This window comes from Poecilia mexicana, unplaced genomic scaffold (assembly GCF_051168715.1).
Source record: "Poecilia mexicana isolate PSO_F unplaced genomic scaffold, ASM5116871v1 scaffold_7, whole genome shotgun sequence".
In the NCBI taxonomy this organism is placed as follows: domain Eukaryota; kingdom Metazoa; phylum Chordata; class Actinopteri; order Cyprinodontiformes; family Poeciliidae; genus Poecilia; species Poecilia mexicana.
In genome coordinates, this window is record NW_028263376.1 from 20,367,299 (window position 1) to 20,389,832 (window position 22,534).

At 38.4% G+C, this 22,534-nt stretch overlaps 2 protein-coding genes across 4 annotated transcripts; one reads left to right on the forward strand and one right to left on the reverse strand.

Annotated features, from left to right (window-relative positions):
• The first annotated feature begins 409 nt into the window (after nucleotides 1-409).
• Nucleotides 410-8,112, forward strand: LOC106914730 (glycerol-3-phosphate dehydrogenase [NAD(+)], cytoplasmic). The gene is made up of 8 exons (XM_014981726.2): nucleotides 410-550; nucleotides 2,252-2,429; nucleotides 2,848-2,988; nucleotides 3,124-3,262; nucleotides 4,316-4,428; nucleotides 5,513-5,749; nucleotides 6,729-6,835; nucleotides 7,118-8,112. Exons 1-8 carry the CDS (start codon nucleotides 507-509, stop codon nucleotides 7,212-7,214), a joined length of 1,056 nt encoding a protein of 351 aa, XP_014837212.1. The 5' UTR covers nucleotides 410-506; the 3' UTR covers nucleotides 7,215-8,112.
• A 1,618-nt stretch (nucleotides 8,113-9,730) lies between these two features.
• On the reverse strand, nucleotides 9,731-22,122 carry g6pd (glucose-6-phosphate dehydrogenase). 3 transcript variants are annotated; one of them, XM_088007214.1, is made up of 15 exons: nucleotides 21,964-22,103; nucleotides 21,713-21,833; nucleotides 18,673-18,753; nucleotides 18,350-18,468; nucleotides 15,722-15,759; nucleotides 15,501-15,609; nucleotides 15,191-15,408; nucleotides 13,849-14,007; nucleotides 13,355-13,480; nucleotides 12,401-12,494; nucleotides 12,128-12,314; nucleotides 11,816-12,051; nucleotides 10,884-10,960; nucleotides 10,620-10,712; nucleotides 9,731-10,520 (listed from the first exon to the last, which is right to left on the reverse strand). In XM_088007214.1, exons 4-15 carry the CDS (start codon nucleotides 18,461-18,463, stop codon nucleotides 10,430-10,432), a joined length of 1,542 nt encoding a protein of 513 aa, XP_087863340.1. In that variant the 5' UTR covers nucleotides 18,464-18,468; nucleotides 18,673-18,753; nucleotides 21,713-21,833; nucleotides 21,964-22,103; the 3' UTR covers nucleotides 9,731-10,429. The 3 variants fall into 3 exon arrangements, with proteins under 3 accessions (XP_087863340.1, XP_014837215.1, XP_087863341.1); XM_014981729.2 differs by lacking the exon at nucleotides 21,713-21,833 and having other exon boundaries at nucleotides 21,964-22,122; XM_088007215.1 differs by lacking the exon at nucleotides 21,713-21,833 and having other exon boundaries at nucleotides 21,960-22,107.
• Nucleotides 22,123-22,534: the final 412 nt, after the last annotated feature.

The window sequence follows — 22,534 nt, forward strand, 5'->3', positions numbered from 1 at the left end:
CAGTAATTCTTTAATATTGATGAAAATGTGCTTGTTCCATGTGCAGATTGTTTCATTTGTTTCAAGTTAAATAACCAGCCAGTGGAACTTGTACTTTTTTGTCAATATTAAGAAATTGTTTACTTAAAACAAGCTCCTATATTTTGCCGAACAGATATTTGTCAGTTGGTTGTGTCTTAAATTATTTGCACTAGAAACTAAACAAAAATACTTGGTAAGAGTTTGTGTTTTTGCAGTGTAACTGTCCAACCGTGCAGCCAAAGGTTTATCGTGTAAAAACCCTAATAAGACATTGGAGTTTTCCACAGTAAATACTCCAGTCGGACCTTTAATCTGCTAACCTTTGCCCCCTGAATGAAGCGCCAGGCTCAGCCTTCGCTTGAACGGGGCGGGCCGGTGTCTCCCCCCGCGAACAGGCCAATAAAAACAGAGTAGTTTCATAACAGGACTGCAGTCAGTGCAGCTCCAGCTTCACCTCCGGGACTCAGCGCCGCATCTCCTCACCAATGGCAGCTCCGAAGAAAGTCTGCATCGTGGGCTCCGGAAACTGGCAAGTTGATGTGTTTATGTGACGGGCTGTCGGGATGCGTCAGGTTTCCTCCTGGACGTCACAGCTGACACGTTGTCTCTAGAGTCTTTAACTAGCAGTACTTTGCAGTGGGGAAGGTGAATGGAGTCCGTCAGTAACCTCCTACCGCTGCTGTAAAATGCTTCATTAGCAGGAACAGCAGCTGCTTTCAGTCACATGCTGAGAAACTGGCTGAGTTTTCAAAAACAACTGACCGCATGTCAGTCACGATTACTGGGGTGTTTTTTGCCCTTGAAGTTAGCCATAACAAGTGTGCATTAGCTTAGCTTGTTCTCAATGCCAGTTGTCCATTCATAAATCCTGGACATTGAACTCAACGTGTAAACTTGACTTTCTTAAAGGAACATAACACAATTTAAATTAAGAAAGCAGTTGCTTTGTATTAACTAATAAAATCGGCTCAAATTTTAAGTTTCTATTCCAACCCAAATTTAATTTATTAGATTTTTAAATTTAAAACACATTTTATGCCGAATTCTAGTGTTCATCCAGATAATTATAGGAATTAAATTATTAAAGTTTAGCTGTTATTAAAAATGTATAATTTTATAAGAGAACGCCATACATTTGTGCAACAATTTTCAGAATAAAATTATTGCATGATTAGATGGGGGATGTGGTTTTAAATATGGAAGATGGTTAGGGCCACTTAAAAAATAGTCTTCAAAAAAAGTCAAAATTTTCCTGTTTAATTATACGTTCTATTTTGCTGAAATCTCCAGGTTTGAAGAACATTTAGCAGAAAGATTAAAAGTCGAACTTCCAAGTAGTCGCAGGTTTTCCACAATAACCTCAAAATCCAACATGGCTACTATGAATAAACTTTGTGGAAACTAAAGAGAAGCAAAAAGAAAAGTGTCTTATCCACTGATAATGACTAAATAGAGGATTTAGTTTTAATCTTGCAATATTTTTTTACTATGAAGTTGAAATTAACAAGTCGTTAGAAAAATTAACTGAAAAATTCTTCATAATTCAGAGTGGGAAATTCAAAGGTTTCTCACCAATTCTGATTTCAAAATCCAAAATGGCTGCGTTTTTGTAAAGCCTTAATAACTATTATTACAAATCACACAAAAAAATTATCACTAGCCGTGTATGTTTAGTTAGATAATGAGATTCAATTATGTCATGTTGGCAAAATTAACCGAAATATATCTAAATGTGAGACATTTCTCACATTTAGATATAAAAGTGACCTCAAAACCAGTAATGATAGACATAAATGTAACTCTCTATACCCAAAGTTGACTATGTTCATTTGTCTATCTGAAAATTGAAAAGAGCAAAATGCACTGTTAAGTTTTATTTCTAGTCTTTGTTAGCCATGTTACTGAGCAAGACGGTCAAGCAGACCTCTCTCTTTTTTTCTTTATTTATTTGGACATGAAATAAAATCAGTATTAAATTGGGTGTGATGGCAGTTCAGTTTCTGTTAAAGTTACGCAACAGATAATTCCTTCATAATTACCTGGAAAAGTTTCTTCTGAGTACTACCAGTGGCTAGTTGCGCCAAAAAACTAGAACAAAATCAGTTCATCTTTTGATCAGCCTTTCGGTTTGTGCAGGTCAGAGAATGGAGTGTGAAGAGAAGAAGCCATAAAGGTTTTGTCATATACACAATGTAGGTCAAACACTAACCTGTAATTGTTAATCACACAGGGGCTCTGCTATTGCCAAGATTGTTGGTGCCAATGTTGCTCATAATCCCAGATTTGACAACACAGTAAAAATGTGGGTGTTTGAGGAGACTGTGAACGGGCGCAAGCTGACCGAAATAATTAACACCAGCCATGAAAATGTGAAGTACCTGCCTGGGCACAAGCTGCCAGCAAATGTGGTAAGAAACCGTTGATCTCTAACATTTTCATGTTATCATCAGAGTATGGAGGGCCAGAAATGCCACAATCACCAAAAAAATGAATGAAGAAGTGCTACATAATTTTCTATATGTTATGTTAATGCATATATATTTAACCACAGTTAATTAGACGGGTCACTGATGATTCATTTAATAATTTTAAATTAATCTAATATTAAAGATGAACATGTCAAAAATAACAGAGCTATCATCCTGAACAAATATTGAGAAATAATTATGCATTAAAGTAAAAAAATAGTGACAAAGCCCCATAAAGCTTTGGACCGGCCCTTTTTAATCAGCTTTATGCTTGTTTAGATGTTTCTATCTGCTCTTAAAGTGTCACTTTTCATTAGTCAAGCGGCGGGCTTTTCAATAAAAATGTCCTTCCTCCCAGCTGGCCGTGCCGGACCTGGTGGAGGCATCCAGCGACGCAGACATTTTGGTGTTTGTGATCCCGCACCAGTTCATCGGCAAAGTCTGCGACACAATAAAGGGAAAGGTTAAAAGCGACGCGCTCGGAATATCCCTCATCAAGGTCTGACTTTGCTCCTGGAGCCTGGATTTTAAAATCAGATAAGAATGATTCACCTTTCATCTCGGAGCTCTGGCCGAGTGACGCAATGCGATCTTTGACTCAGACACCAACTGTTGCACATTTTGTGTCCTGCAGGGCGTAGACGAGGGGCCTGATGGGCTGAAACTCATCTCTGATGTGATCCAGGAGAAACTCGGCATCACAATGAGCGTGCTGATGGGAGCCAACATTGCCAATGAGGTTGCTGATGAGAAGTTCTGTGAAACCACTATTGGTGAGCCTGATGATGAGGCTACGCATTCTCAATTTGACCTTTTTAACATTTTGTCATTTCCTTTCCTTGTGTGTCTGCAATAATTTACTGCCAGCAAACCTCTTTTGGCAGAATTAATACTTGTGGGAATATTGAGACAAATTCAGCCTGTTTCTCTGTTTTAAATGGGACGTATTGTGCAAACTTCACATTTTATACCTCCATTTGGGACTCTACTGCTTCTAAAAACTGCCCAAGCACTTTAAAAAACCCATTTAGCTACAAGTTAATGTATTAATGTGAATGCATGTGTGAATGGGAATGATTGATTACAGTAAAGTGTCTTTGAGGATCCAGAAAAGAGCTATAATTTATTGGTGTCTGGAAAATGAATCTCAAAAACCTCTGGAAAGTAATATCACAAATTTGCAGGCACTGCTTGTTACCTAGCAACCCCAGCCAAGCCTAGCCTGTCACCTAGCAATCCAAGCGGAGCTTCAGCACCAGATGACATTTGGTCATCTGATTTTACCTCTGTCTGGGCTGTACAATGGCTGCTGGAAAGGAGAAGTGTTGTTTTTGTTGACTTGCCATTTAGAAACCACTTGCTGCTTTCTTGTCAGTTGTGCTGGAGGCTCTACTTCTGCTTCTCAAAGATATACAAGCCAAGGTTTCCCCCAGAGAACTTGCTAAGCCCGGTGGTTGGGGCGCTCAGCGGTCGTTCATCCAGCGGCCTCCCGTGTTTTTGAGTTAAAAAATGTTTAAAGTTGACAAGAAATATGAAAATAACACTTGACAATTATGTTATTGTAAGATTAATTATCTGAACACCAACTATAGAGTCTTAAAAAATGCAAACATTAAAAAAAAAACTAAATAAGCAATGCTTAGCCTGGTGGGGGCACAAGTAAAGCCTGGAGGCCCACCAGGCTTACAATAAACTGGGAGAAGCCTTGACAATCGTATAATTGGGCATCTGTTTGCAGTCATTTTCATATATATATCCTAACCTGCTCATGGAAGCACAATGGGTCACCTGTAACACAGCCAATTGTTTTTCTTTCAAACTTACAGGCTGTAAGAATAAAAACCATGGGACTCTCCTGAAGGAGCTCATGCAGACCAGCAACTTCAGAGTTACGGTAGTGGAGGAATACGATGTGGTGGAAATCTGTGGCGCCCTGAAGGTGAGCTCTCAGTAAAAGCTGAGGTGTCAGTGTTTAACTCGAAGTTCAAACAAGTTCTTATTTTATTCTGCTATGTTGGGTAGAAACCATTCACAGCATCCTGAAAAAATATTCACAATTTTTACTACAATCTAAAACCTCAGTGTATTTTATTAGGGGTTTACTGTAACAAAATATGAAAAAGCTTAAGAGCATGAATTATTTTAGGAGACGTAAAAGTACAAAACTGAAAAAGTTTGAGCCGTCATTTCCTTTGTCTCAGTGCGATGTTTCCTTCCAATCAATACATTCATCATATTTAATGTTGAGGGAGTTTTGAAAGTGCATGTTATTGCAAAACCCATTCTTTCTAACAAAGACAGCAATTGTGGGCACATAGGAAGTAGGTCAGTACTTTATTGATTGTAAAACTCTTTGTTTGTCCAGTCTGTGTGGAAAACACTCTGCAAAAAGAAATGGTAAAAAATCTCAACATTTTTCACTAAAAACTGCATTTGTATGCGAAGGATAGGTTCATACAGAGCAGGAGAAAATGTCACTTTTTGCTAAATATTCCTGTTAGTGCAGACAGGGTCTGTGTGTAAATGTTTTAAAATATAGAAACACAGGTTTCAGTTTTGAACCTCCCAGAATCTGTTTTGTATTTTTCTATTTTTTTGCAGTCTATTTCAGAATCTGCTAGTTAGTGTGACCTTTAGATTTTCATATGAGCTCTGCTTCTGCCTAGCAAATATATCTTCAGTTAGTAGTTTTGTTGGATGTTTGCGTCTGCAGTGCTCAAACATTCAGGCACAGCTTCGTTGGAGGAGAAGCGCACGGTGTAGGTGTGTGTGGATAAAAGGGAGGAGAAACCAATTTAGCCAGACTGAGGTTATAATCTCCAAAAAGCTCAGAGGAATAAAGGGATGTGATTAATGCTGCGGATTTAATGAGAAAGATGATGAAGCTCGTTCATTCACTGATGGGACGGATTAGTTGAATGTCATTAATTCTCCAGATTGTCTGTAGAGTTCGCAGGTGTGTCTCCGGGTTTTATTTCCACCTGCGGGGTTTGCTGATGCTCCCCGCTTCCCTTGTTGTGCAGAACATTGTTGCGGTGGGCGCAGGCTTCTGCGACGGTCTGGGCTTCGGGGACAACACGAAGGCGGCGGTGATCAGGCTGGGCCTGATGGAGATGATTGCTTTCGCCAAGATTTTCTGCAAAGTCGGGCCGGTTTCCTCGGCGACCTTCCTGGAGAGCTGCGGCGTGGCCGACCTCATCACGACCTGCTACGGCGGCCGTAACCGCAGAGTCGCTGAAGCTTTCGTCAAGACGGGGAAAGTGAGAACCTCAGTTTTCTTATCTGATTCTCTTAAAAAAAAACCATTTTTAAGTAGAAAAACTTTCACAACTGTCTTACAAAAGGTATAACTTTCATTGACATAGTCATGCTTCTTTATGTTTTTGTTTTTTCTTTCATCCGTTTATCTCAGGCTGTCGGTAAACCTTAAGAAATGTTGGAAGGTACCAACAAAGGTTTTAAGAAGTCGCCGTTTCAAAATAGAAATGCTAAAGAAAACTTTTGCCAGAGTTTTCTGTGACTGGCTGGATCATTCAGATCAATCTCAACAAATTGGAAGCTAATTTAGTTCAGTAATTCAACTAGGAGCATCACAGTACATCAGACACTCTCTATGCAGAGGGTTATTGCTAAAGAATCTGGCTGTCCAGAGTGGATCCAAGCATCTATTGGTGGAAAGTTAAGTGGAAGGAAAAAGTTTGATCATTCAGGAGTTTTGGGAGATTCAAGGCAGCTGGGGTCAGAGCCTCAACACCCAGATGCCACATTGCTTGTGTTAAGTTATTCCTGAATAAGACCTGTCAGAAACCTCCAACAGTTCCTCAGTTCTCCAAAATGATCTCTTCAAATGAAAGTAAACTTTCAATTTAATTGGAAATCAAGGTTCCAGTGTCTGGAGGAGTTGTGGAGAGACATCCACTATATGCATACATTGCATAGGACATGCATTTCTGTATTAAAAATAAATTTTTTCATCATTCTTATGTGATATTCAAATTTTCTGAGCATCAGAGTCATAATCATCCAAATTAAGAGAAATAAATATTTGAAAAAAATCACCTTGTATATGTAACTAAATCTTAGAATTTAATTACTAAATGAATTTTTGGGCGATATCAACATTAATTTAGATGAATAGTATCTGAAAGGTTATTTCATGTTGACTGCTGGTTGCAGCTTTGTGTGTCTTGTTCTTTTTTTAAACAAAGTTTTGCGTTTTCTGTTGCATGTTTGTCTCAGTCCATCGAGGAACTAGAGAAGGAGATGCTGAACGGACAGAAGCTGCAGGGACCAGCCACAGCTGCTGAGGTTTATCTCATCCTCAAGCACAAAAACCTGGTTGATAAGTAAGTCGAGAAGGAAAGTGAAGAGTGATTTGTCACTTCTTTCTCTATTTAAGCTTCCATTAATACTTTGTAGATGTGTTTTTAGTTTGCTGTACGATTGTACTTCATAAATTTATGACCAACTGAAGGTTTTTCCTGGATTATAATATTTTTTCTTTTATTCTTTGGGTGGAGGTTTTATAGAAGAACATCGGGACTTTTACACTGTACTGCACTGTTATGTTTTTTTTTTTTTAAGCTGCGCTAACGAGACGCGCATTGAAAGCTGTTGTCCTTGTTCAGGTTCCCTCTGTTCAACGCCGTGTATCAGATCTGCTTCCAGGGCCACCCGGTGTCAGAGTTCATCAGCTGCCTGCAGAACCACCCAGAGCACATGTGACGAGGTGACAACCGGCAGAGTGCCTTCTCTACGGGAACGCCGCGGCCTCTTTTCTGTTCACGCTTGAGGAGCGCGACGCGTCACTTTGCGGTTTTCGCGCGACGCTTCGACTCCACGTTGAAGCTGCACAAGGTCTATTTCTGACATATCGTTTAGGGATTTCGTCCCGTTTCCAGATGTTAAGAGAAACTTGAAGGATAATTTGTTTTGTCACCACGTGGTGGTCAGACAAAAACGTTTTTATGTTTCTACGCTTGATCTTAATCAGATTTTATGGTGTCCATTTTGAATTGCAGTTAGACTGAACTCCTCTTTGTAGGACATCTAAAAAAAATGTGACCTTGATTATCAGTGTTTATATGCTACTACATTATCCGCTCTGTTATTAATGTTTTTAATAGTTTTACAGCATTAACATGTCCGTCCAGTGAACCACCATGAGTTATTGGATTACATCCCATCTCACTAATTCTGCCCTCCTGTACTGTACTGTAATCAAAAGATGCTTTTAACGTGCAAAGCTAATGTGCCTTACACTGAAGGGTCGGCCTTGAAACAGGGAAACCCAAACTCTGTGCAGTTGTTCCAAAATTTTTATTTAAAACTGAAGATGAACATTTTTCAGTAATTTAGGTGAATTACTCCTCAAGGCAGCCAATTGTCTGTTTGTGGGAAGCCAATTTTAAAGGTTTTATTTAAAGAGTAAGTACTTTAATGATCCTGTGTAAATTGTTGCTCAATGGTGTTAGATCCCTAATAATGGATTTGGGTTTCTTTAAAAAAGAGCTGTGTTGTATTGTCAGATAACATCCATCCATTATTTGTTACTGTGATCCAAACATGTTTGTACTTTGAGACATTATGCTATAAATATGAATAAACCACTCCTGGTGTTAAATCAAGTTTGAAGACGTTTTCCTTAGTAACGTTAAATTGAAATGTTGCTGCATTGAGGCACAAACTAATGGCTGAATTCTTCTGAGAGCAGAATTAATTACAGTAAGTTTAGATCCTAAAATAGCCTCTTGTCTGCTTTTATGTTATTTTAAAAATGCTGCTGGATGCAAAACTTCCAAAATGTTCCATGTTTTTCCTGGTAGTCCACAGAATATTTTCCCAAAGACATTTGGGAAGAAGATTGTAGTTGTGTGTCGGTCTTTTGTTTTTGGTTAGCAGGTAACACTGATGTCATCTGTGTTTTAGTGGTTCGGTGTTTTTGTGATCTCCTGGTTGAGTCGTAGATGCTTTTGGAATAATTTTAGTAGACCAACAACTCTTCCAAGTTTTCTATATTTGTGAAATACTGGGGTTCACCAAAGCTTCAGAAACACCGTTGTAATCTGGTCCAGACTGACGGATGTCGATGGTTTTGCCTGCTTTGTGTCATCAGATCATTTCGAGATTTATTGATTCTGCAGGTCAGGCAGTGATCAGTCCTGAGTGAGGCTGGTGGAGTTTAACTCTCAAACTCAGTTTAGCCTTTTGTTTTCACATAAGTCCAGGTTGGTTTCCATTTTTTTCTTTTTAATACAACCATCCATCCATTCAGTCAACATCTGCTTTTCATTAGAGTGAGAGGATGAAGTGAGGTTCATCCTGAACAGATTACAGGATAAACCCAGTGGCTCCTGAATACTATATTTGAAAACACTTTTCTTAATGATTTGGGTTTTTGCAAAAAGAAGAAATCTGTAAGGGGGCAGATTTACCTTTTCACAGCACAAAAGACCATAAAACAGTTTCTTACAACTCACTAAATGTTAGATCTCCAAGTCTAAAGTTTTGATACCGTACCCTGACCAGACTACCCATTAGTCTGTGTGATATTGTCACTTATCTTTATTAACCATTGGCAATTTTATTACTTTAAAGTTATAAACTACTTAATGTGTATTTTTCATTTTGAGTTATGTACAGAAATCTTCTGGTTTATTAAAAACCTCATTTCAGATAAGTTGGGGGGGGGGGGAAGATTTCTTCAAATTCAAAAATACTTTGATTCCAGAGAGAAATTAAATGCAACTCCAAGGTTTCAGCTGTAGAAGCTGATGGCTGTGGACAGGATTTCCTGTAGCAGTCTGTGTTACAGTGACTCTGAAGAAGCCTCTGACTGAAAACAGACTGCTGTAAAGCAGTCTAACGATGGTGAGGGTTGTCCATAATCGTTCTTAATTTCATGAAGAATCCTTCTTTGCTCCATCATCTCCAGATCTTCATCAAAACAGAACCAGCGCTCTTTATCGGGTTGTTGAGCCTTTTTAAGTCCCTGGACTTAAGCTGCAGCCCCAAAAGATGAGATGACAGAAGAAATCCAGAACAGACTTAATCAACCGAGTATTTCTGCAGATGACAGAACCGAGGTATACAAAGTGAAGCTAAATGGTGAGAGTGCAGCTCCCTGTGGTACTCCCTTTTATGTAACCTTTTAGGTTTTATGCAGCTCCTTTAGGTCAACCTGTTTCTTTTCAATGTGTCAAATTATTTTGGGCTTTGAAACATAAAACAATAAAACAGAATAAAGAAGCAAAACTAGTTTATTCAAATAAATGGAAGCATTGCTACTTTTACATACAGAGCAGCAGCGTTCAATATTACATTCAGCCGATTTGTAGCCAAAAAAACCTGCTGCCTGGATGTGTTCAAATATAGAATCAATAAATGGAAAACAAAAAATGTAAACAAAGTGGAATGAAGCTTCGATCTGGGCGAGCGCAGGCCCAGCTTGTATTGCTTGTTCTGCCCAAAACTTAAAGGCTTGTGCTAATTTATGCATTTATCCTCCACACTTTCTACGTCTTTGGTCCCAAACAGGGAAAGCAAAGCAAAATAATAATCCTACTTGTGTTACTACCAATGCAGAGCAAGTTTAACAGCATTACAATCAGAAGTTAGAAATAAAAAAGTGTAAGACTAACAGCTGGTGTTGTTCTGCCACCAGCTGATGTTCGCTTGTTCCTTTTACCAAGTCATGATGGGAAACTTAAATTCACCTTCATTGCTTTTGTCAAATCAAAGTTGGTCTCGCCATAAAGTAAGACATTGTTTCAGTGTGTATAAAAAAAATTAAGTATCAATGACCGCTTGGGCACTTAAAATTAATACATAATTCCTGAGGACATAAAATGTTTTGAATTTGTTTCTTGCTCTTCTCCTGGATAGCTCACTTTTTCTGCTGCGCCCCTCCTACTCTACCTACCTCTGCATCTCGTTACTATTCAAAGTTTGTGAGGGTTGACCCATTTGTAAGTGCCTTCATAACGAAATCCGACTCTCTTAACTAGGTCATCTGCTTCCGAGGGGCCACGACTGAAAGAAAGAAAAGAAACAGTTACAAATTGGGTTCATGGCAAGAAAAAAAAAACTGCCTTCTTCTTTTCCCCAGAAGGCAGAATTTCTATTCATTACCTTCCATATTTATAAGGAATCGGCTTTGGCTTTTCTTTGTCAATCTGATGGAGAAGGGGGGTGAAGATCCGCCATGCTTCTCTCAGTTCATCACTGCAGCAACAAGAAGAGTCACAATATTCAAGGAACTTTAGTGTCAACTTATTTGCAACTCAAATTTCACAACTGATAAGATCAAACTGGTAATGCACGTTGGCGCCATCTAGTGAAGCTCATGCAGGATTATCAGGTTTAACAGGAAAGTGAGGCGGGAGAGAAACCGACCTGCGTACAAAGTGCATTTGGCTCCCACAGAACACGTCCAGGATGAGTCGCTCATAAGCATCTGGGAGTTTCACATCCTGGGAACAGGAAGACTTCTTTAGTCTGTTTGAAACATCTGGTTTATGTTTGAAACAACTTGATGCAAACATTTCCCCACCTTACTGTCTGACAAATCCAATCAAGAATCTTATTTTAGGTCGGATGAGATTACCAAAATTATTTTGATGAGCTAAAAGCCGGAGTCAGAACTATAGGTGGAGTTTCTCATATGTGATTTGTAAACATCATCATTGTTTTTAACCTGCTGACTTAGCTGTATGATTCAGGTCAATGTCGATGTGGAAGACCCATTTGTGCCCAAACTTCCTGCTTGATGTCTTGAGATGTTAGTTAAATATTTCCACATTATGCTATTTTATGAATTACACACAACTTGAATCCCATCATACCTCTAATCTGACTAGAGTACAGAGAACTGCAAAACAGGAACCAGGAAAAGGTCCTCACTGTCCACACTTTACCCTTTGCTGGTAAAAATGAATACATTTGTAAAAGTAAACACACATTTCACATCAAACTCTGATGGCTATAAATGTGGATATTTGTGCTTCTATATGATTATTTGTCTCTACTGATGAATGTGGAAGCTGTACTCAAACATACACCAGACTTGTAAAAGTCCAGAAGTTATTTGGGCTGATTTCTTTGCATTTTTCCATGATGTCCAACAAGGAAGCAGTTTGTTTTCTTAATATAAGCCACATTCATGCCTCCACAACTGATTACAAATCAATGACATAATCGTCAAGGCATTCTCAAATTGCTTAAAGGCACAGTAATCATGCATGTAAACTTCTGATGTGAACTAAAGTTAGGTTTGCCGTCATGCCACTGAAAAGTTTAAAATGAGAAACAAATCAGGTGCAGCCTGCCTTGTATCTGCTCTTGTAGGTGAGGTCCAGCTCCGTTTCCTCAGGGCTGAAGTAAACTCCGGGTTTCTTGCTCATCATCTTGGCATAAATCGCCTCGTTGGGTTGCACTCGCACCACCAGCTCGTTCCTCTGACACTTGTTGTCAAAAATGTCTCCTGGGACATCCGTGAACTGCAGCCGCACCTCGGCTTTCCTCTCGTTCAGAGCTTTGCCGCAGCGCAGGATGAACGGGACGCCTGTGCAGGAACATTTTCAAGGCCTTACAAAAAGACGACTCGACTGCTGAACTTTTAAAGAGTTGGTTCTCTTTACCATCCCAGCGTTCATTGTGCACATAGAGCACAGCCGTGGCAAAGGTGGCCTGAGTTGATCCTTTCGGCACGGTGGGATCGTCGAGGTAACCCAGCTTAGCGTCTCCTTCGCCCTCAGGATTCCCCACATACTGACCCAAAACCACATCCGACATGGTCACTGGAGGAATACACTTCAGCACCTTCACCTGCAGCAGGAAAATCGGTTTTGAATGAATCGGTAACGAGGGTAAATGTGAAGCATTTGTTTGTTTGCAGCAGATAAATTCAGCACCTTTTCATCCCTGACGTCGTCGGAGCTGGTGGAGGCTGGTTTCTCCATGGCAACCAAGCAGAGCATCTGGAGCAGGTGGTTCTGCATGACATCTCTGATCGGGACAAAGGGAACAAACAGATCGTTACGCAAAAGACACAATGACGCCTGAGATCACAGGGAAACTGGATAAATGTAGAAGCCACTAAGCACCGTAAACCAACTGTATTTTATGTTTCCTAATTTGTTATAAACAGCTCCAAAATCCATTCACTTTTATTCTAGCAGAATAATCTCACACCCTCAAAAATACAAAAATTTTCTATTCAACCAGAACAAAAAATCCACATGACAAAAACTCATAAAAACAGTTAATATTGGACAAAGAAATGAACCAACAAACCAAAGTTTTTATTTATGCTTTATGTTTTTATCAGTTTTTTTTCAAAGTCTGTATTTGTAAGGTGTTGCTCATCAAACTGTGGCTAAAACTTCATACTGAGCGATAATGAAAAATGTTTATAACAGCTGGAGCTTTGAAAAAGAACTGAACAAGGACAACTTCTGGACTTTTTTAAAGGTTTTCTGGAGGAATTTAATGGACAGGAAATGGAGAGTAGAGGGAAGAGAAAGATGATGATAATTATCCTAAAAGTATGGCTAAATCAACAAAAATGGTTAAACAGGAATAAAAAAACCCAACCTTATTTAATAAAAGGAACCGATGCTCTACTGGAAATGGTGTTTGCACATTATTAACACCAGGGGGCGATAATAGTGTTTTTCTTAAGATAAAATGAAAAGGTTTGATTTTTTTTGTTTCTATATTGGCATAAATATTTTGTTTCTCTGTTACTCTGTAGTTTTTATTTTTATTCATTATAAACCAAGATTATTCTGAAATAGTTCTACCGGTAGCGAAATATTTGTACATTTCAGTTTTTTTTTTGTTTTTTGTTTCCCCCCCTTCCTCACCGAATGATGCCAAAATCGTTGAAGTATCCTCCTCGCCCCTGAGTGCCGAACGGTTCTTTAAAAGTGAGAACGACGCAGGCGACGCTGTCTCTGTTCCAGATCGGCCCAAAGATTCGGTTCCCAAACCTGCACAGAACGACGCCACGTTATTTTTTCCAAGCTCAGCAGAACATAAAGCAGCCAGGTAGCTGCTCATGACAACACACCAACATTTATATTCAGCTTTGTTCTTGGTTAATTTAGATGAATCGCAGGAGCATTTAGAAAACGGAGAGTAATTTAATTTAATCCTGCTTTAATCAGACAGTCGTTTCAGCGTGAAATTAAAAACAGAGAGAGCTCAGAGTGCATTTGGGTTTTATTAAAATGCTGCAGGTCAGTCAGACGCTGCTACAACTAAAGCCAACTAATGAAAAATAAGCAGAGTGTATTTCAGTATTTTAATCTTTATAAAGTATCACAGCAAAGGCGAGATGGGAGGACGGTTTTCGTACCTGAGCACCATGAGGTTCTGCACCATTTCTTTGCCCAGATAGTGATCGATCCGGTAGATCTGATCCTCGCTGAAGAGGGAGGAGAGGTGTGTGGACAGCTCCTCTGAGCTCTGGAGGTCGTGTCCAAAAGGTTTCTCAACAATCACTCTGTTCCAGCCCCTAACCAGCACACACAGGAAAACGATTCAACATTCAGAAAACTCATGAATGAGTTTGCTCGTCTCAACAACTTGTGTCTCAACTATTACATTTTTAAAAGTCCCAACATTTCCACACTTGTCCTTTGAAAAGTCACATTTCCAAGCCCCTCCCTTGATTCATTGATTCATGGTCAGTGGGAAGCTGGAGATTTTCCCACAGACACAAGAGACGACTAAATACCACGAAGAAAGCTTCGCTTAGCTGAGATTAAAACCAGAGGCCCTCTTGGCATCACCTGACAATCCTAACCACAAAACTAGGCGATTCTGAAGACATTGAGTAAATTACATGACAAAAGAAGTCATGGTCAAATTTAATAGAAAGAAGGGAAATTAAAGATAATTAGATGCTGTAAAAACATAATTATGGGGAGGAGGTTCATGTAACCCGAGACAACCAGGATGATGAAATTGTTTAGGTCAAGCATATCCATGTTAGAATGGCCTAGTTAAAGTACAGACAAAAATCCGATAAGGAATCTGTGGCAAACTGTTCTTCCCCCCTCCGTCCAATCTGGCTGAGATTTTTTTGTGAAGAGGAATTGAGAGGGGGAAAAAAATTGTATACAACTCTGGAAAAAATTAATATACCACTTAAAATGATCAGTTTCTGATTTTACTTGCTATAGGTATACGAGTAAAATGACCGTTCTTTTATTCTATGAACTACTGACAGCAGAAAATGAGAAATGGCCAGAATAACTAAAATGATGCAGTGTTTTCAGGCCTCAAATAATGCAAAGAAAACAAGTTCATATTCATTCAGAAACAACAATGCTAAGGTTTTGACTCAGGAGGAGTTCAGAAATCAGTATTTGGTGGAATAACCAGGTTTTTAATGAGGCTCAGTGCAGAGGGCTCTTATTTTTTTCAGAGCTGTACATGTGCAGAGCTGGTGGAGACACACATCCAACACTTGCAGCAAAAAGTAGTTTTAAAAGGCAACGGCTTAGTGACATTGAAAATAAAGCAAAGAAAAGCTTTTTAGTTAAATGTAGAAAATTTCCACTCAAAAATCTGCTGATGGTTCCTTTTGTCACACAAGCTGCCCCAGTGTGTGAGCAGGCCGCTGTGGCGTGTTCAGCGCCATTCAGAACAAACACAATAAGAGCAGAGAGTAACAGAGGCCAGTTGGTACTGACTTTGTGCTCATGCAGTGCTGCTTGATGTTCTTGGTGACATCGTGGTAGACTGTCGGCGGCAGAGCCAGGTAGAACAGCCGGTTAGCCTCTGGTCCTCCGGGCAGAGCCAGCATGTGTGCATTGAGTTTGGAGAAAGAGGCGTCATCTGCGTATTTCCCACTGATGTAGGTGTTTCTGGCGAAGAAAGCAGACAACCGCTCTGCTTCCGTCTCCGTCACCTACGTCAGAGGGCACCAAAGTGGACGCATCTATAATAGGATGTAACTTAGTTTAATTTTATGAAGCTAGACGTCAGAGGGCCAAATTCTACCTTCATGAATGGCATGCAAGCAGTTCGGATGGCGTCGACTGTGAGGTCGGAGCGAGCGAAGCCGACAAAGTATGTCTCCTCAGGGAGGAGGCCATCTTTAAACAGCCACCTGGGACAGAAAACAGGAGAGGATTTTTCATTACAACCCGCTCCTGACGTTACAGATTAGGAAGCCTTTTCCCCCCCCATTAGGTTCGGCTCTCCTACTGAGGATCACTTACCACAAAGTTGGGTAGATCTTTTTCTTTGCCAGATCCCCCTGAAGGCCCAAACACATCATCAGAAAGGAGTTGAATCATTTATTTTTGCAGCATTTTAGCCAGATGCATTCCTTTAAAACAGATTTCCCACAACACCCAGATCTGGTTCAGCATTACTAATAACTCTATATACTTAGATAAACACTCAGCTTTGTCTCATTCAGGAGTTACACAACCTTGGTAATCCCATTGGAACAAAAGTAAACGGCAAAGACACAACAGACTGAAAGACTGATCTGCTGCTTCCTGAGGAACCTGTTGCTTCAAAACTAATCTACGTTTACACAACTACTGCTTTGTCTGTCCATTCCAGCTAAGAAACCGAGGATGAGCAACAGCAACATACAGTCTCTCTCAATAAACTGAAATATTAACAAAGTGGATTTCTTCTCAATAAATCAAAAAGTAAAACTTGTATAGACTAACTACAAAGATATCGCTCAAATTTATTTAAGTTAATCTGAAATCCAGTTTCTGTTTAATCTATTATATTACACAAAAGAATGATTTAACAAACAGAAATGCCAGCCTACTGAAAATCGATATCATCAGCAGCTTCAGGATCTCTCATCTTCCTCCTCTAATACTTCAGTGGAGTTTAATTTGTTGGCTAATCAGCTGCAGTGATGATGTGGTCATTAATCCAGGGATGAAAACACAGATTATGATTTCACATTTAAACTGTCACCAACTGACTCATAACACATTTTTAACATAACATAAAAAAAGGCATAAGTAGTTAAATGAAAAATTTATACTGGATTTCACAGATTCAGTTTTTTCTTCATTATTTTTGTAGAACATAACATTTCTATAATAGATGGGTTTTTTTTTATTATTTTATGTAATTAAGGCTGAAAATGTATTTAATCAGATTAATACTGATGTGAAGATTATTGAAATAATCGACAACTAATTCAGTAATAGATTACTCATTAATTAAGTATATGGACTCTAAATCTATTAATCAAAATAAATAATCAACAGATCATCATGACATTGTATTGCTGTTAAGTCAGCCTGAGTTTTCACAAATTGATGTTAGAAATATTTTCTTAGCTGCAGATGATCAACCATTCACTAAAGAAAGTATATCACTGCATCTAAAAAAAATAATACATGTTTTTATTTAAAAATAATTGACTTGCATCTTTTGTTTAATGTTTTTCTAATATTATATAAAAATGATTAAGTGGTTAAACTGGTAGAATGTGCCATTTTTTATCAAATTAATCAGAATAATTAATGGAATAAGCAATTGCTAAAATAATTGTTAGTTGCAGCCCTGGCTCTAATATTCTAATTTTGTGAGAAAATTATCTATAACATTAAGAAAATTAATTAAAATCCATCACTGCTACTTAAATTAGTCAAACAGAACATCCAAAAATGAACTTTCCAGTGTTATTCTAATTTATTAAAATGCTTCCTTAATTAAAGTATAAAATGTGTGGCATGCATGAATATAAGAAGTCAACTTAATTAAAATGCAATTCCCATAACAATGAACTTCTGACCTCACATGCAAGCCAACAAGCTTAGCCGTTTCTCGTTTCCCTTTAAAACACTAATCCTCGTCTGGGAGCTCCCCCAACTTGTAACTCTGCCACTTTGTTTAAGATTGTTTGCTTCCAGAGAGAATTTACACTCATTACTCTGATCAACAGCCTGCAATGCAACACTTTAATTCTCCAAAAACAACCAAGTCAAGGAATCAACCACGAGATAAAGAATCTCTCTGTGTTAAACGTCAAACTCTCTGTTAGAGAAAGTAGTTTTACAACCCAAACAGCCGTAAAAGAGGCACAACCAGCTGAACACAGCCTGGCCTTGTCCTTGACACGCCTGCAGATCCCATTGAAAGAAAAGTGCTGACAGACCGTGACGCTGCAAAAAAAGCCCACTCTGTTTTATAAAGACTAAACTACAGGAGAAAGAAGCACACCAGCAGTCAAAAGCTCAAAACAAATGTGGCTCTTTAGAGATTTAATCCCCGATGCTTGAGCTTTAAGTCTCAAGAACAAACTGCTAGAGAAGAAAGAGAAATATGAAACAGAGTGAAAACCTACAGGAAGATTAAGCAAATTATTATGCAAGACAAGAAGAAAGAAGGAAATGAATGGCCTCAGATTGCATCAAATGAAATGGTTCCTGAAACCAGACAATTGAAAAGCAGGAACTACAACTTTTTTTCTCTCCTATAATTAAGTTGAAGAAGTAGCCAGTAGATTTACTGACAGAAAGATATGAGGAACAAAGACAATTGGATAACTGAAGCTTTTTTCCAGAAAAACACCAAGTATGGATTTAATCAGCAAAAAATCAAATAAAAACAACAGAATCTGAAAATGTTTTAGTTTTGGGCCAAAACACAAAGAGGAACTATCAAAGTTTGAGGTTTTTGAAAGCGGATCAAGCAATATTTGCTCACAGCTTGTTGAAATCAGCGCAATTGTTACTCTCTTTATTTCAAAACACTTTCCAGGAAGCAGCGGCCAAAGGTCCAAGCCTAGAAGTGGAACCAGAACCAAAAATAGAAACGGCAGGTCAGAGAGAACAAGTCATGATCTCTCAGGTCAGGGTGCTCACCGACGCTCCCATGATGATGAAGATGTGCACGTCGGATTGGTGGAACTTTTCATCATCGTAGAGCTCCTGGCGCAGCTCGCCGAACACCTCCGAACGAGAAAGGGGAAGCGTCATTTTCTCTGAAAAATCAGGAAAAAAAAAAAAGAGGCAAATAAAGGGGATTATACCATAAGTTTTACTCAACAAAAAGTTTTTAAAGTCTACGCCAGATGGGATTATTAATAGAGATGTGAAGGACAGGATAGATCACCATCAGCTTGGTTCCTACATGCGTCACAGAGTGACCTTATGACCTGGTGTTCAGGACTCTATGGAGGCCTTACCAGGTGTGGCTGAGCTCCCTGTCCTGGAGTGTAATGGCACTTCCTGGTGACCGGGTCCGTGTTTTTGGAGACGGTGGCGTTCTGCAGAGTGACACGGGAAGAGATGTCTCATTGATGCCGATGCTTTATGAATCAAACAGCATTAGTACAAATCCAGAAATATATAATTCAAACAAACATTCAAATTATATTAGACGCACTCCAATTCAATTATTGTTATAATACAGTGTGGTAAATTTCAGTTCATGATGCCAATTTGTAAAACATTCTAGGAGTTAAAGTAGTTATTTCTCATCCTGGAGAAAAATGTAGAGTTGAATAGAACTGACTCTCATATTAAATAAGATGGTCTAAAAGTTTTGGACAGAACCGCTTTAAAAGTCGCATCATATATTCCTCATTCAACTTTTTCGAGACGGTTCTATTAATTATATTTGAGGATGTATTTGGTAATAATTTGAGTAGTTACAGTTAAATTTAATGTAGGTGAACAACATCATTTTGGATTAACGCAATTATTTTTGTCTGATTTTTGATCATCTCAAATTTCTTCTAAAACAAATCAAAAGAAATATGTAAGGGGTAATACCTTTTCTCCAGAACTATAGTAAAAAGGATAAATAAAAGTAACTATACGGGACTTCTTAATTTATAAAGCTTGACGTCTTCTGGATTGTGTAATATCCCATCTGCTCCTCAAACTCAACGCAATAGAACTGATGCTTCCATAAACATTAGCAGACATGTCAATCTAAAAATAATATTCCAGACAAAAACCATATGAAGGAGTTTGAAATATTCTCAACAGTATGCAAAGCAAGCGGATGCTTTTTATCCAACTACAAAAATGCTTTTCTTTTCCTGACGTTTTTTCTGTCACTACATGTCATATTTTTTATTATGTCCAAGCTGAAATGCATGGCATTAATAAATATGCAACACTAAAGAAAAACCTTTTGAATATTTGCTCATTTCTAAATTTCAGTAATATGCCGTACCTCTTTTCAGTAAAAAAAAATCTTTAAAGTACAACCAAAAAAAAAAACATCTCCTCAAATTCATCATTGCTTTAGTGTTACTGCAGTCTGCACTGACTTGCTAAACAAACTGCAGAATTTAAAACAAAGTAAATACATAAGCAATGTTTTAAGCTTCTAAAAGTAATAATCAGGTTATATTCATGTATAACTTGATGGCTAATGATTCATTTTTAACTACTGCTTATTCAAATATGCTAAAGGTGAACGAAATCATAAATTCTGGGCTTATTGTTTTCCATTAATCAAAGAAAGAAAGAAAATCCATCCATCCTACTTAACCCCGTTTATTGGGTGGGGCAGTGGTTAGAGCCCATCCCAGTAGTCACTGGGTCAGAGGTTGGGTGAACCATAGTTAGGTCGCCAGCACTTATAGGACTAATTATTAACCTCATAAATTTGGCATGTGTTTTTCTGAAATGTGAGAAAAAGCTGGAGAAAACCTAAATATGCTAAAGGAAAACATGCCAACTCAACACAGAGATCCCACTGGGATGGGATTGGAACCAAAACCATCTTGCTTTGAATGAACTACAGTTGATACACCAAACTCAACTAAGGAGGGAAGATGCAATAATCTACCAATGCTTTGAGACAGGTGTGTCAAACTCCAGTCCTCAAGGGCCACTGTCCTGCAGTTTTTACATGTGCCACAGGTACAAAACACTGGAGTGAAATGGCTTAATTACCTCCTTCTTGTGTAGATAAGTTCTCCAGAGCCTTGCTAATGACCTAATTATTCTATTGCTGCAGAGACGCATCTAAATGTGGACTGGAGCTTCACACCTGTGCTTTGAGATGTTGACTTTTTGACTACTTTTAGTTTTAAAACTTTAATTAGATTTTTCGGTAACACTTTATTTGAAGGGGGGTGAATAAGAATGTCATGACACTGTCATAAACATGACATAACACCTGTCATGAACATGAATAAGCCTTGATTAATATTTATGACTGTTGTCATAAAGCGTCATTCGGTAAATTATGACACTTTTAATACAAAGTTGACATTATTCAAAATGTCTGTTATGACAACTTGACATTAACCAAGAAATCATTACTGACATAAATTTGTTATAAAAGTATTACTGATTGCACTTTAAAAATTAGGTAACTATGTTATTAAAGGTAAAGTTTAAACAGTAATGATTTCTTGGTTAATGTCAAGTTGTCATAACAAAGACATTTTGAATTATGTCAACTTTGTATTAAAAGTGTCAGAATTTACCGAATGACACTTTATAACAGTCATAAATATTCATGAAGGCTTATTCATGTTCATGACATGCGTTATGTCATGTTTATGAAAGTGTCATGACAGTCTTATTCAACCCCCTTTAAATAAAGTGTTACCGATTTTTCTTAGTATCTTTGCTCTTGTATTGTCATGTCTCTGAAGCACTTACATTTTTATTGTTGCTGTAAGCTTATTGCCCTTTTTAATAACTATTTTACTTTGTAGTTTTTGTGTTTTATATATTTATATAAAAACATGTTGAAATCACCATTTCTGAAAATGTACGATATAAAAACTGTATCACTATTAGTTATACTTACTAGTATCATGTTAAATTATTTCACTAACATTACTGCAAACATTCAGCATTCAGACAAAAAGTCTAGACTTAAAAAAACACTAAAAATCAGCTAAAGTTAAGCAAGAAAATGAAAAAATGTTAAATACTACAGTAACAGAAAGCCAAGGACTCGTTGCTTGAAACTGTAAAACATTACTAAATGCCAGTCAATTACAACCTTAACAAGCTTAACATCTAAAAAGCAGTGAATTCCAACTAATAAGGAAGCAGTAGTTTGTTCAATATTTTCTCCTGATCTGCTTGGTCTCTTTTACAAAGTACACCTCAAGCCCCTTGGGTTCATGTCAAAAAGGCTGCACACAACCAACCGTAATGATATTAGTCAAATCCTCCCCAAATCCTGTATTTAGGGTTAAACCTTGCTGCACCACAGAGCGTGATAAAGCTGACAGCAGCGAACATTACCTTTAAATATAGCTCTTTGTTGACAATCAGGAGTGATTGTGTTCGTGAGCAGCAGCTGTGCTTAAAGCCCGACAACAAAGCTCTCATCCCAGCTCAGCCATCAACTCCCTCGTCTCACAGGCTGTTGTAGCAAGAAACAAACCCCAAACTGAAGCGTACAGCAAGCTAACAGCCTCTAGCTTAACGGCAGCTAACGGTAACAAGCGTCAAAGTTAACACCGGTGAAGCGAACAGTCCTGCTTCTTACTTACAGGTTTGTTAAGAAGATGATAACCTGGCTGTTAAATCCTGAACAGACCCGGAGACGGGACGCAGGCTTTCTGCAAACTCCCTCCCTGCGACGGAAGCCAAGCCTGGCGACGTGAATTTGTAAGTGCTGCCTACTTCCCTGTTGAGATGACAAGGCAAAACTGAGAGATTTTATTGGTTTAACACAAACTCACCAGCGCTCGCGGCGGATCCCATCACTGAGAGAAGCGAATGACGTCATCGAGCGTGCGTGTGGGCGGGGCGAAAGCTAGAGACTCCGCCCCCAAACGAACGCTTGCCTGAATACTAGTGTAAAAACGTATACGTAGATGACATGCTTCAATGTTTCTTCTTTGTTTTCGGTGTATTTCAGTAACTTTGCACCACCATGATAGGTCCAGCTTTGTTCCCACATTGTTTTGCGGGTCTCTTTTAGAGTATGGAGACAATTCTAAAAATAATGTTTACAAGGTACTTTTTTTCTTTTTAGAGTAGATCTTAGCCAGAACCTATATTTACATAAATGTAGCACAAGTTGGTTAAAGCAGTTTCTTCAGTATAATATAAAAATGT